We start from the raw sequence: 14,007 nt of genomic DNA, 5'->3' as shown, positions 1-14,007 counted from the left end.
TCGGCTCTAAACTTCAGTTTCTTTCCACAAGTTGGGAATTTAGTTGGATTCTTGCCCTGAGGTTACCACTCCCTTTATTCCGTTTCTTATCATTTATTTCCTTGAACACAGGATTTAGCTCCATTCCACTTCCTGGTGTTCTTTTTCCATTCCACTACCTGGTATTTTTTTCTCCTCTAAATTTACATTTTGTAATTTACCCTGTTCAGCTTGCCCCTTTTCATTATAAATCTTCAGTAGAGTTACCACTAATATCCACATGACAGAGTCTACTAGGCTGTTTTGAGATTTCTTTTGCCAATGGAATTAATCTAAAACTCTTTGCTTTAGCCTCAGGCAGACTCTTTGGACAAGGGCAAAAGGCAGCCACTCCCCCCCCCCCCCCCACACCAAAATAGTGACAAGAATGATTCTCTAGGCAACATACTGAATTCTCCTCTGAAACCTCTTGAGTGAGCCCTCAACAGTTCAGATAACTCTTAGCATCTCTGTCTTCCATGTTCCTACTATTAGGGCTCACTAAGTGCTTTCACAGTCCAAAGTACCAAAGTCCAAATTTCTCCAAACAAAAACATAATCAGGCCTATCACAGCAATATCCAAGTCCCTGATACCAACTTAGTTAAATACTTAACTTAAAAACTTAGGGTTTTTATTGCTGTGAAGGGACACCATGACCACTTCTAATAGTGTTACCCCTGTGAGATTATGGGGGCCAGTTACACTATCCATAGTCAGGACCTTGCACTCAGTTCTCCCTAGCTCATCTTTGGTTCTGTCATGTTCTTGTTTGGGTGCCAATTACATTGTGTGACAAAACTGTTCCTGGGGATACACAACACACACACATACTCATCCCAGATAGGGAACCCTCAACAGACCAAAGTACAGATACACCAAACTCCAACTTAGTGAATCAGTGAGGTTTACTGGGGTTATTTACAGGAGAGGGGTTACTTTCAGGTGAAGAAATGACTTAAAGATGGCTGTATAGCCAAATTCTACTCCAGTATGGGTGACGGCTCACAAAACTGGGAACCCAGAGCACACTGCACAACCTGTAAAAACAGGTGCCTCAGTTAGTCTAAACCTTGTAGTCAGCTCGTCTGGTTTCTGCTGCTTCCAGATAGCTACTCTGGTCTTAATCTTTGTAGCTCAGCTTGGCCGAGTGTCTTCTGTGCAACTTGTCTCTTTCACTCTGGTGGGGAAAGACCTAGTAAGTCTGCTCAGTTTCAGGTACTTCCTGAAGTTCTTTTGAGTTATTTACCTTCTTGTTAAAAGAGCTTCCCTGCCTGAAGGTATTTTCAGTCTTGGAGGAAACCATTCCATAACACACACCATGTGGAGAAATTTGTGACCCGTGCATGTCCTGCCCTGCTGGAGGTCAGTCAAGTAAAGGAAATGAATGACAGGTGAACATTATGTTCAGAGGAACAGCTCAGTTCAGTGAAGGCAAGGACTGTGATATTTGAATCTTTACCTGTAGCAGTTGTGTCCTGTGATTAAATAGTGTTAAAAGCAGTGTTGTAGAAATGTAAAATAGAGATCATGGAACAGGTGATTTTAACCATATGAAGTCTACTTAGCAATTAGAGTTTGCTACATAACATGATTGAAGATTATCCTGGTAAGATGGGTATGGTGTTTAAACCAGTGGGTTGTTAAAGTGCAGTTGAGGGAGATGAAAGGGTGTAGGAAGTGGTTACTAACCAGGACACTACTTAGTGCATTGTGACAGTAGTACTAGTATACACCTAGTTGTATATCATGGCTTAAAAATTTCAAGAAAACTTTAAGAAGTAGGCAGTGTTAAATAACCAAGTTAGAACTCTGCCTCTAAGGTCATACTACTGCAAGTATGCCACTTTAGGTTATTTTGAGCATTAAATGAGGTGGTATAATGCCTGATAACATAGTTGAGTGGTTAATAAATATTAGCTGCTATTGTATTTTAGTAGGAAAGTTTTTTACTCCATCATTTAAAACAGTAATCCCATTTAAACACTAAAGATCTCACTTTAAATTTCACATGAAAGAATAAGCAGGGTCTCACTGTGTAGCTTGGGCTGGTTTGGAATTTACTGTGTAGATCAGGCTGGCCTTGAACTCTGAGATCTGCCTGCCTCTGCCTCCCAAGTGCTAGGATTTAAGGCATATACCACCAAACCCAGTCTTCAAGAGAAAAATTTAAGTAGAGTAATGTAAACAGCCTGTAATACAAAATGAGTTTCTCCACAAATGTTCATCAAGTATTTGTAGAAATAATAGTAACAGATTGTAAAGCAGAGGATTAATTAATTAAGTAATTGAATGAACTATTTTCAGTTTTCTTCACATTCTAAATGTACTGATGTTCACGAAGTTAAAGGTTATATCAATATTACTGTTTTAAACCTGCTAAATATGTCTATTTTGATATTTCTAAAGAAAGGGAGGTATAATGTAGGTAAAAAGCATGACTGCAAAAAATTTTTTTACCAAACTATAGTGACAAGTAATTATTTTCATTTTTTAAATAGGAAATGTTAAGAGATTTAAACCTTGGTGAAATGAAAAGTGGAGTGCCTGTGTTGGCAGTGTCCTTAGCATTGGAGGGGAAGGCCAGTCATCGAGAAATGACATCCAAGCTTCTTTCTGACCTTTGTGGGACAGTAATGAGCACAAATGATGTGGAGAAGTCATTTGATAAGTTGTTGAAGGATCTACCTGAATTAGCATTGGATACTCCTAGAGCACCACAGGTTTGTGGCATTTTCCTTTTTATTCACTTCCTTTCCCTTTTATACTTACAACAGTAGAAATAATACATGCTCCTAGCAAATCTTAATACCTAGAAGGGAAATGATGCACATTGCTTACCATCCAGAAAATAGCTCTGCACATCTTTTGGTTTTTCCCCGCCAACTTTGTATTTTTAGTACTGTCTGTTAGACCAAGGGCTACCCACTGCTAGGCAGTGCTCTACCACTGAGCTCTAACCTGCCCAGCCTTTCTACTGTTTTTCAAACAGTCTTGATGAAACTAAACTAGATTTTATGTCTGACTTCTTCCCAACCAGTTGTGTGTCGTTTTAGATCATATATAATACATGTATTTTCTGGTCATACATTTTTATTACATCTACACTGTTTTACCAAGAATTAATGTATGTTGCTATAACAGTTATAATTGACTTACTTGAGTGGCATTTATTAAAACAGAATTATAAGTAATCACATCCCTTTTGTAACTTTGAAAACATGTAGTTGCTGTTAACATTTGCATAAAAATCAATTTATAAAGAGTTACTAAATGAAATGGACTTATTTTCTTTCCCCTTTTTATATACACACTTGAAAATGATCATCTGAGTTTATATTAATTATAGAATTTTATAATTATTTATTAATTGTAGAAGAAAGGTCAGAACAAAAAAACCCAAAATAAACCTGTTAACATTTTGATAATTTTTTTATTTCTAGTTTTTTAGTTATTTATCAATATTCGTTTACCTTTATTTAATTAGAAAATGGAATTGTACCACATAGATTGTTTTGTAGATTTTATTTTTCTTACAAAATGCATCAAATATCTTTTCTTATGGCCTACAGTGTACTGTGCTTTGTGTGCACTCCTTAACCACACAGTTATTGTCGTTATTGTCAGACACTGAAGGTGTTTCTAGTTTCTGTAGTAAATCATGCTGTGGTCATACTTTCAAATGAACATTTGTGCATAGCTTTTCTCCACAAGATACGTTTTATAGTTGGTTATTTTATTTAAGAAATGGGAGTTGTTTTTCCTTGACTGTAGGTCATTTTAACAGATATTATTGATTATATGTTAAGAATGGGGCAGTGTGCAAAATATTGAGGATTAAGTAGTGAGCAAAACAAATGTAGCTTTCAGTCCTGGTGGCATTAATTTGAAGGCCAATGTAAAGGAGTATAAGTCATGCATAACAAAAGGATATTTTTGCATATCCCAACATGTATTTTAGCTATTGTGTAGTTCAGCAAGTTTTATCATTTATCCATTTCAAAGTTGTGTCCTAATAAAGGATTATTTTGGATTTATTTTATTATTTTTTTTTTACATAGTTCTCTTTTTCTTACTATAGTTGGTGGGCCAGTTCATTGCCAGAGCTGTTGGAGATGGAATTTTATGTAATACCTATATCGATAGTTACAAAGGAACTGTAGATTGTGTACAGGCTAGGTAAGTTAATTTTTGCTTCTTAGAATTTCAGAACAGGAAACTACAACATCCTGTAAAGTGACACTCACATCATCAGACATTGTAGTTGTCATTTATCTGTTCTTCATTGTTAAAAGAGTGTTGACATGAACTAACAAGAAGAGGACAGTAATAAAATGCAGGAATTCTGAGCCAATTTACTAGGTTTCCTCATTTCCAGTTAACCTTCTCTGGTCCTGATCTCCCTACTTGTGAAATGAAAGCATGGGGTGGATAGTGTTCACCCTGCCTTCTGGTTCTGACACCTGAAGTTAGTGAACCTTGTTTAGAATTCTGTAGAAATCTTTTCTTAAAATATGTGCTTTTCACTTTAGTTCTTTGATTTAATGAATTATAAGCCCAATGTGGTGTTTTACTTTTATAAACTTCCTGGAGACTTAGATTTAGACAGCTATGCCTCAGATTTTCCTAGATACAGATACTAATTTTGTGGGGCTACTTTACATATAATGAGAAATCCATGAAGTCTGTTTAAAGGGCAAAGGATTTATTAAGGGGAAAAACTCACTGTACAGAACAGAATTGATACAGGTTCTGGAACGTTGTTCCAGCTGCCTGGATCAGTCCCACAACCAAGTACCACGAGGGAAGAGAGTGATGCCTTCGTGCATCCCAGTTCTTAAGGGTCTGTGAGGCCACGCCCCATGGGCATGTACTTCAAGGTCATAGTCATGTGGAGCAGTTACCTGCTGCATCTCTAGGGGTGGTGCTTCAAGGTCGTAGACAGAACAACTACCCACTACAGTGGAATGACCTCCTTGGATGGGAAGGTGTGAATCTATATAAAAGTTGTATGTGAAATGTTCCTTCCTGGTTATATGTCAATTATTTTGCAATGTATTTTGGTCTTTCTTGATGAGAAACAGATGTAAAGGAATGTGAGAATGTTAAATATTTTGCTACCTAATTTTTATTTGTAAAGTTATTTTCAAAAATCATATATTTTTTGTTATATAAAAGTTGTCAGTACATAGATACTTTGTAAACTATTGACAATGTATTAAACCTCAAGCATATCTGTGTATTAAAGTGAAAAAATTTTTTTTTTTTCTTTTTGGTAGAGCTGCTTTGGATAAAGCTACTGTGCTTCTGAGTATGTCTAAAGGTGGAAAGCGCAAAGATAGTGTGTGGGGATCTGGAGGCGGGCAGCAGTCTGTCAATCACCTTGTTAAAGAGGTACCTAATAAGCATTGTTTTCAACTTATGTGTGTTCCTTTGAAAGAGAAAACAATAAGACAACTACTAGGTAGTATTTTTGTGGGTAAGAATTCAATGTGGTCGTATACCTGCAAGTAAAAAAATGGAATAATCTACAAATTAGAAAATAATTACATAATTATTGCTTTTTTTTTTTTTTTTTTAACCTTTTTTGAGACTTAATGGCATGACTATTAAGAGGCCTGTCATGAATCTTAAGAACACTGTCTCTGAACATCTAAGGGATGCCTGAAATCTTGTTTATAGTAGTATTTAGTCTTAACTTAAAATGCTATTTCTTTTAAAATTATTCAATAAATATATATAAATAAGCAATTTGGGTAGTCTGAGATTACAAGTTAGGAATTATGAACATTAGAGTAGATCGGGGTCATAGATATAAGGATCTTCATTACATTTGTTAAAAGAAAATTTAGTAATTGAGTTATTTCATTAAAATGCAAGATTTGCTTCCTATGGATTTTCTCTCATGTTCTTTAACAAGTGGAAAAAAAAATGTAATGTCTAACGTAGATCTTGGAGACCGGCAGTTAGAACATTTGTAGTTTATGTACTTGTTTTAGTGTACTCTTTATTTTGATTTTTAATTAGTTTTTTTTGTGTGTGCATGTTCATATGTGTGTATGCATGTGTGTCTGTGTGTTTTAGTCCAGAGATCAACCTCCGGTCTCATTCCTTAGGAACTGTCACCTTCTCTTTTGTCCCAGTCTTCACTAGGATCTTACCTAGAGCTAGGCTGGCTGGACAGCAAGCCCCAGGTATCTCCTTGTCTCGGTCTCTAATGCTGAGATTAGAAGTGTGCCATGCCCAGTGTTTTCCGTGGGTAATGAGGATCAAAGTAAGGTCATCAACTTGCATGACAAGCACTAAACTGACTGAGCTGTTGCCTTGACCCCCAGTCTCTTTGATATCTCTACTTTAAGTGGAAGGAGCTCAAATGGGTAGTTACAGTGTTGACCGTTTTTGCTTTTACATAGGTTGGAATAGATATGTCAGGTCATGATTGCATTGTCTTTTAAAAATTTGAAGAATTATAAGAAAAGTTAAAATATAAAAGTTGTTAATATCCCAGGGATATTAGGCAAGGAAGTGCAATAAAGGGTATCCTGACTAGAAAGGAAGATGTAAAACTAGCTCTATTCTCAGACAAAGTGATACATAGGTTGAAGAATCCAGGTGAATCTACAGAGAAACTCCCAGAACCCAAACTTAACCAATACTTTAGCAAATTTGCACAATAACAAGATCAATACATGAAATTCAGTTCTTTATACATTAGGATTGAATGAAAATTAGAAATGAAAATGTAGTTGTATTTATAAAAGCATAAAAATAGAATATGATGAAAATTAACAAAGGAAATTCAGGTCTTAGACACTAAAAACTGAAAACATTGAAAGATACGATACATTCATGGATTATAAGACAATATTGTTAAGATGATAATACTCTCTGAAGGTGATATTTTGAGAAATTGACAGACTCTTAGAATATGTGAATTATCTTTAAAAAGAGATTGAAAATAAAGAGAACAATATATGAATTACAAGTTGGCATTACTTTGGGTACTCATTTAAATGGGAGCAAGGGTTCAAGTAAAAGTACTTCCACTTTTAAAAAATAAGTATTTTTTAAAGATTTATGTATATGTGTGTGGGGGCCTGTCTGTATGTAACGTGTGTGTGTGTGTGTGTGTGTGTGTGTGTGTGTGCGCGTACACATGCGCGCGCCAGAGAGGCCTTTGCCCCTCTATAAGTTGGGGCAGTTGTGAGCTACTGTGTGGGTACTGGGGACTGAACCCAGGTCCACCACAAGAGCTGCAAGTGCTGCTAACCACTGAACTGCCTCTTCAGCCTCATGTTCACTTTCTTAATGGCATGACAGATATAACTTAAGTAATACGTATCTTATAGTTTTTAGTAAAAATACTAGAAATAGTAAATGTACAGAATATATTAAGTATATAATACATATATTTATGTTAACTATTCTTTGTGTATGTGTGTAGTGCATATGTATTGTATGATGTGGTGCACTCATCATATGAGGCATGAGATTTTTGTGCCTGTGCACATATGGACATAAGATGTCTTCCTCTATTACTCTCCACTGTCTTGCCTTGAGACAGAGTCTGTCACTCAGCCAGTGATATTTTTATCTTGACTTACTACTGGCTAGTGAGCTGCTGCGATCCCCCCGCCCAGCATTGCTGGTATTACATTTATGCACAATAATGCCTGCTTATATTGTTTATATGAGTGTGGTCTTCATGCTTGTAGTGCAAGCGATCTTACCCACTGAGCTGATCCCTAGCCTCAAGTACAGACTTTTTTAAAACAAAAAAGAAATTACTAATTAGGATGTAGTTTAGTGGTAGAATTTTACTCTATTTTTTATGAAGATACTATAGAAATTGAAGTAGAGGATACTTAAAGTAATTTATGCAGCCAGTCAAATTTCTAGATACAGATGTACTTTTCCCAGAAAATTTTCAAGGAAGATTATTTTTAGTTGAAAAGCTCTTTTGCTGAAAAAAAATTATCATTTTTTTCTCTAGAGCCAGAAATGATACCATACAGGCTTTAGTTGGGAGGCAAGAATTGTCTCCTTTGCTGTGACTGAAGCTCAGTTACTGAATGTTATTTTTTAATTCAATATTTTAATGTGTTTGGGTGTTTTGCCTGCATATAAGTCTGTATGCATGTATGCAATGCTCTCAGAGGCCAGAAGAGGGCATTGGATCCTCATAGATGGTAGTTAACCACCATGTGGGTGCTGGGAATTGAACTTGGGTCCTCCAGAAGAGAAAGTGTTGTGCTTTTAACTACTAAGCCATCTCTCCACTCCTACTAAATGTTTTGAGATGCTGAGTTTTAAATCCTCAATTGTAGAGAAAAGAGAAACTGGAAATCTTTGTTCTTGTTGTAATGCTCCATCTCTTACCTTTGACTGTCATTGCATTAAGACCATCCTGATACTTGTTGGCATTCTAAAAAGTGAGGAGACTTTACGTTAGTGCCCTCTAGTGGTGTTTAACCCCCTGCCCTTTTCAAAGATTATTTGAAGTGTGTGTGTGTGTGTGATCTGCAAGAGCATTGCATGCTCTTAATTGCCAAGCCATCTCTTCAGCCCCCAAATCCTTTATTTATTTGTTTTTCGAGACAGTTTCTCTGTGTAACAGCCCTGGCTGGAACTCACTCTGTAGACCAGGCTGACCTCAAATTCAGAGAGCTCTACCTCTACCTCCGGAGTGCTGGGATTAAAGGGTTGTGCTACCACTGCCTGGCAAATCACTTATTTTTAATAGGATGCATTGGAGCATTACAGCTACAAGCTAGGTCATCTACATTATAAAACCTACTTGTAGATACTAGTAATTCTTTTGAAAAGTACTGCATTTGCTTTATAAACGAAACATTCAAAGCGTGGGAGTTTAGTTTTTAATTATGAAAAAGTTCTTTTATGACACCACCATGTCAAATCCGTATGTTCAATATTGGTATGAATGTAAATAAATCATTTAGGTGAGTACACATCTTTTAAAAATTAGGAATTCTAACATTTCAACTTTTAAATCTCATAGATTGATATGCTGCTTAAAGAGTATTTACTCTCTGGAGATATCTCTGAAGCTGAACACTGCCTTAAGGAGCTGGAAGTACCTCATTTTCACCACGAGCTTGTGTATGAAGTAAGATTACATTCTCACACCAAGGAGGATTGTCAAGGGTTCTTACACCATAGTGACCAATGTTTATTTAATAATACAAAGATTTTTTTCCTTAAATATACTAAAATGAGGCCGGGCGGTGGTGGCGCACGCCTTTAATCCCAGCACTCGGGAGGCAGAGCCAGGCGGATCTCTCTGAGTTCGAGGCCAGCCTGGGCTACCAAGTTAGTTCCAGGAGAGGCGCAAAGCTACACAGAGAAACCCTGTCTCGAAAAACCAAAAAAAAAAAAAAAAAAAAACCAAAAAACTAAAATGATAAGTTTATGTAATCATTACAAAAACCATATAATCACTATATGTTAGAGGAGAGATCTGATAACATTTTTAGGAGGAATTTCTCATGAACTGATGAACAAAAATTAATTTATTCTTTTTGTTTAATTTTTAGGCCATTGTAATTGTTTTAGAATCAACTGGAGAAAATGCATTCAAGATGATCTTAGATTTATTAAAATCCTTGTGGAAGTCTTCTACCATTACCATAGACCAAATGAAAAGAGTATGTATGACATTATTTTAAATACGTTTTTAAAAGGCTTATACCTGAACTATATAATTGAATAAAGGTTATGAACTGTTAATGAACATTTCTTTTAGTGCTGTGTAGTATGCCGGTATATTTTGTTTGACTTCTTAAATCTTTTGGATGTGAAACTTGTAACTAGTTTTGGAAAACAACACTTTAGTCTTTATTGTTTTTAAAGTATAGTTGTTAAGTGTGTGAGATACGATATTTTCCTTTTCTTACACCTAGAAGAAACATTTAAGTTGCATTTCTTGTCCTACTTAAAATTGTACATGTTTTTTGAATGGTGGTATTTTTATATTTTTATACAAGATGGTAAATGTAGATGACGAAATAGTCAGGGAATTTGCTCATTGTCTAATATTTGCCTAGTGCTTTTTAGAGAGTTTCTAAATAAAGCAAATATACTTTATTTTCAAGGTTCAAATCTTGACTTGTTTTGCCAGTTTGCACTGTATCAGTTTATGGTATAGTGGTGGGTTGTTTCATGGCATCATACATTTTTATACATGCTAACAGTTGCATATATAATTTTGTTCTAGGGTTATGAGAGAATTTACAATGAAATTCCAGATATTAATCTGGATGTCCCACACTCATACTCTGTGCTGGAGAGATTTGTAGAGGAATGTTTTCAGGCTGGAATCATTTCCAAACAAGTCCGAGATCTTTGTCCATCAAGGTACTGTGTTTAAATACTATCTCAGTGTAAAATACTGAATGAGATACTTGGGGAGCTAAGATAGTTTTCTCTCTCTCTCTCTCTCTCTCTCTTTTTTTTGTCATTCTGCTGTCAGAAAAATGAAGTAGTATCTATCTTGAAGTGACTGGAAATCAAGAACTGTCTACTTAAGAGTTATGGAGAAACAAGTGTGAAGCTTGTTTGTCACCTTGGAACTGTGGACAGGACTACCATTTGGAGGGAACTAACTTTATATAGCATAGATGTTTACCAGGTTGTTAGTAAATATTTAAGAGTAGGTATTATCAGCCGGGCGGTGGTGGCGCACGCCTTTAATCCCAGCACTTGGGAGGCAGAGCCAGGCGGATCTCTGTGAGTTCGAGGCCAGCTTGGGCTACCAAGTGAGTTCCAGGAAAGGCGCAAAGCTACACAGAGAAACCCTGTCTCAAAAAAAAAACCAAAAAAAAAAAAAAAAAAAAAAAAAGAGTAGGTATTATCACTAGAAGCACAGAAAATGGAAGATTATTTAATGAACCTTCACTGTCTGATGACCAGTGCATTGTATAGGCAAAGTTTGAATTCAGACTTTCTGAGACGTCAAAGGTCTAAACACTTTTCCTGTACTCTGTAGTGGCTTCCTTTGCTTCCTGTGATGGAGAAACTTATTGTTAGAAACTGTGCATGTGGGAGTGTTTTTATTTGGAAGGAATTATATTTGTACTTCTAGGATATAACTTAAAGGAGGTGATAAGGGCTTTTCCTCTTAAAATTAATAAGGCTGTAATGTAGTAAGTTAAATATTTAGTTGTAGCCAAACTTACATTTCATATACATTTTTGTTTGTTCTTTTTAAGTCTGAAAAATGTAAGCTTTGAATTTTTGTTTTTGTGAAGAGTCTGAGATAAACTATTTCTAAAGTTTAGAAGCTCAGAGAGAGGAAGATGGTGGAGTAGGAATGTCTGGAAATGCAGATTGTGGATAGATGTCCTGTGTCATACAGCATCAGTGAAACTTCCACCTTGGCTCAGTCTCTTGTTGTCACTGTTTCATCCCACCCTGACCTTAGCATAGTCCTCAGCCTTTCTGTTAAGAACAAGAGCAGATTCCTGTCAGTACCTTATGGTTGCTTTTTAAGGTTTTTGTTTTTTTTTGTTTTTTTTAAAGCTTGTGTTTGAAAGTCTGGTTATTTTTATTGGGGCTTTAACTCTGGAGTCATTGAAGAGTTCCTACAGTTGTAAAGCATAATACCAAACAACTTTGACTTTTGTCCTCTCTTAAACATTAGCTTTTTGTGTGTGTTAAATGCACATGCATGTATGATCTTGCATGCTTGTACATTGTTGGTCTGGGGAAAGAGAGTAGGGGCTAATGCTGCAACAAGTCTGTTTATGCTTACAGATGTAGGCTGCTGGCCAGCTGTTCTCTTGGGAGAGTGCTGCTACAGTAGCTAGAGTACAGTTACTTTAGTAGAGAGCTTGAGTTTTCAAATGACAGTCAAGAATCCTCTTATGGGGCATAGAGGCTAGAAGGAGCCAGATTCTCATTTGGTTGTCTACCAGTTAGGACTTTTCTAAGGTCAAGGAAAATTTAGTTATTAAACATTTTGGCAATATTATTTGTTAACATTTATTTATTCATTTGTTTATGTGGCTTTATGTGCTCATGTCATGGTACATATGTGGAGGTCAGAGGTCAACTGGTGGGTCCCAGAATTGATTAGGTTTGCTGGCAAGAGACTTTATCCACTCTGAACCACCTTGCTGGGCAAAACTATATTTTGTTAAATTCTATAGTTCCATACTTCTCATTCATGTTTAAAGTCCTTATGTTCGGCTCACTTGCTTTCACATAAGGTAGAAGTAAATACTAAAGTCTAATTAAAATGTCTTTATTTTCTATTTAACTTTTATTAATAACTAAGTAGATAAGGAAGTTCATTAGTAATTATCTAAGCTACTCATATTTGCTCTTTATCTGATGTTTTCTAAGGCTAAGGTATCTAGTAGGTAAAAAACATCTTTTCAAAGGAATTCAGACGTGCTGGCCTTGAAACAGCAGAACTCTTTAAGTCTTAAATATGTAAACACAGAAGTCAAGGTTTTAATGTTTGCCATAGAATCAGATTTTTACCTACTCTTGTTTTTGTCCTTTTTGTTACAGGGGAAGAAAGCGTTTTGTAAGTGAAGGAGATGGAGGCCGTCTTAAACCAGAGAGCTACTGAACACAAGAACTTTTACAATCTTAGGTGTGATAACTGCAGATCTGAACTGTAAGAGTTGTTAGTGCAGTTTTTTTTTTTTTGGGGTGGGGGGGTCGGGTAACAAGGCATTTCTGAAATTTTATAAACATACATTTAATGGGGATTTTTGAAGGAAGTATTTTCTTTTTCTTTCTTTCTTTCTTTTTTTTTTTTTCTTTGAGGGGAAATTAAAGGAGGGACAGCAGAGTAACCAACCACTTAAGTGTGGACTATTCTGATAAGCTACTTTTTCTAAGTGCCATGTTTATGACCTAATCATTCCAAGTTTTGCATTGATGTCTGACTGCCACTCCTTTCAAGGACAGTGTTTTTTTTTGTAGTAAAATCACTGGTTTATACAAAGCTTTAGTTAGGGGTGAAGTGACGCTACTAAGCCCCATGTTGGCTGCTGCTGTGGAAATGCTGTGCTTTGGGAGTAAACACACACACACACATTTTTGTCTTAAAGAATTTTTAAAAGACGAGTTAGTCATGAGACTTTTTCATCTTTCCAGGGAACATATTGATTGGTCTTAAATACTAGACAGTTAAGTAAATGGTGGCTGGAACATCTATTTTTCTACAAAACTGGAAAAATGAACCCGGTTCTACAAGAATGTACAACAAAATAAACCGTGAAGCAGTGTTGACTCTTTAGTGGGAGTTCATTTATTTTGTCTGTTGAAAACATCTTTTAGGTTTTCCATATAAACCTCATTAGGCCTTATGTTCAATCCTAACAGTGTAAGACAAACAAAAATGTTTTGTTTTTCCTTGAGACAGAGCCTTGTTAATGTATCTCTGGCTGGCCTGATAACTCTTTAGGTAGTCCAGGCTGTCCTCAAACTCATGGTAGTCTTCCTGTGTCTATTCAGTGTCCTGAGTGCTGGGAATAAAGGCATGGGCCACCATGCCTGGCTTTCAAAACAAGTACGTTTGAGCTTAGTAAATTCAAGTTATGACAAACTTTCTTTTTAACCTTCAGATTTTAATTAAAAGAATAAAACAGGACTAGAGAGATTGCTAAGAAGTAGTGAGTACTGCTGCTCTTTCACAGGACCCAAGTTGGATTCCTAGCACCCACATTGGGTAGCAGCTCACATCCTCCAGTAATTTGAGCCCTCTTGGTACCAGATGTTCTCTCGTGGCTTCTATGGACACTGCACATAGGTGGCATATACACATACACATAAAAATCTTAAAGCAGTGTAATAGTTGAAAAACTGCCTTTTAAGGTTATAGTAGGGAAATACATGTATATTTCCATCTTTTGTTTACTGTTCTGGAGATTAATGAAGTTTGTCTGTAGCTAGAGTTTTCCTGCCTGGCCCATGGTCAGGGCAAATCTCTCTCACCTGCCAGTCCCACAGCCATTCA

General features: G+C 36.2%; 1 protein-coding gene across 5 annotated transcripts in view; it reads left to right on the top strand.

The window, feature by feature from the left end:
- Pdcd4 (programmed cell death 4) overlaps window positions 1-13,287 on the top strand; it is a 38,768-nt gene extending 25,481 nt beyond the window's left edge. For 4 of the 5 annotated variants that reach the window (XM_059256470.1, XM_059256464.1, XM_059256473.1 and 1 more), the window contains 8 exons: window positions 2,519-2,740; window positions 4,099-4,196; window positions 5,297-5,411; window positions 9,037-9,144; window positions 9,572-9,682; window positions 10,252-10,391; window positions 12,552-12,660; window positions 13,146-13,287. In XM_059256470.1, the coding sequence (XP_059112453.1) occupies window positions 2,519-2,740; window positions 4,099-4,196; window positions 5,297-5,411; window positions 9,037-9,144; window positions 9,572-9,682; window positions 10,252-10,391; window positions 12,552-12,612 (855 nt within the window). In that variant the 3' untranslated portion in view covers window positions 12,613-12,660; window positions 13,146-13,287. The remainder of the gene's footprint in view (window positions 1-2,518; window positions 2,741-4,098; window positions 4,197-5,296; window positions 5,412-9,036; window positions 9,145-9,571; window positions 9,683-10,251; window positions 10,392-12,551; window positions 12,661-13,145) is intronic. The other variant, XM_059256485.1, reaches the window with a different exon arrangement.
- The last annotated feature ends 720 nt before the right edge of the window (window positions 13,288-14,007 follow it).

Source organism: Peromyscus eremicus, chromosome 1, assembly GCF_949786415.1.
Source record: "Peromyscus eremicus chromosome 1, PerEre_H2_v1, whole genome shotgun sequence".
Taxonomy (NCBI): domain Eukaryota; kingdom Metazoa; phylum Chordata; class Mammalia; order Rodentia; family Cricetidae; genus Peromyscus; species Peromyscus eremicus.
Note: the sequence above shows the minus strand (reverse complement) of the source record. Positions and strands in the feature narration are given on the sequence as shown.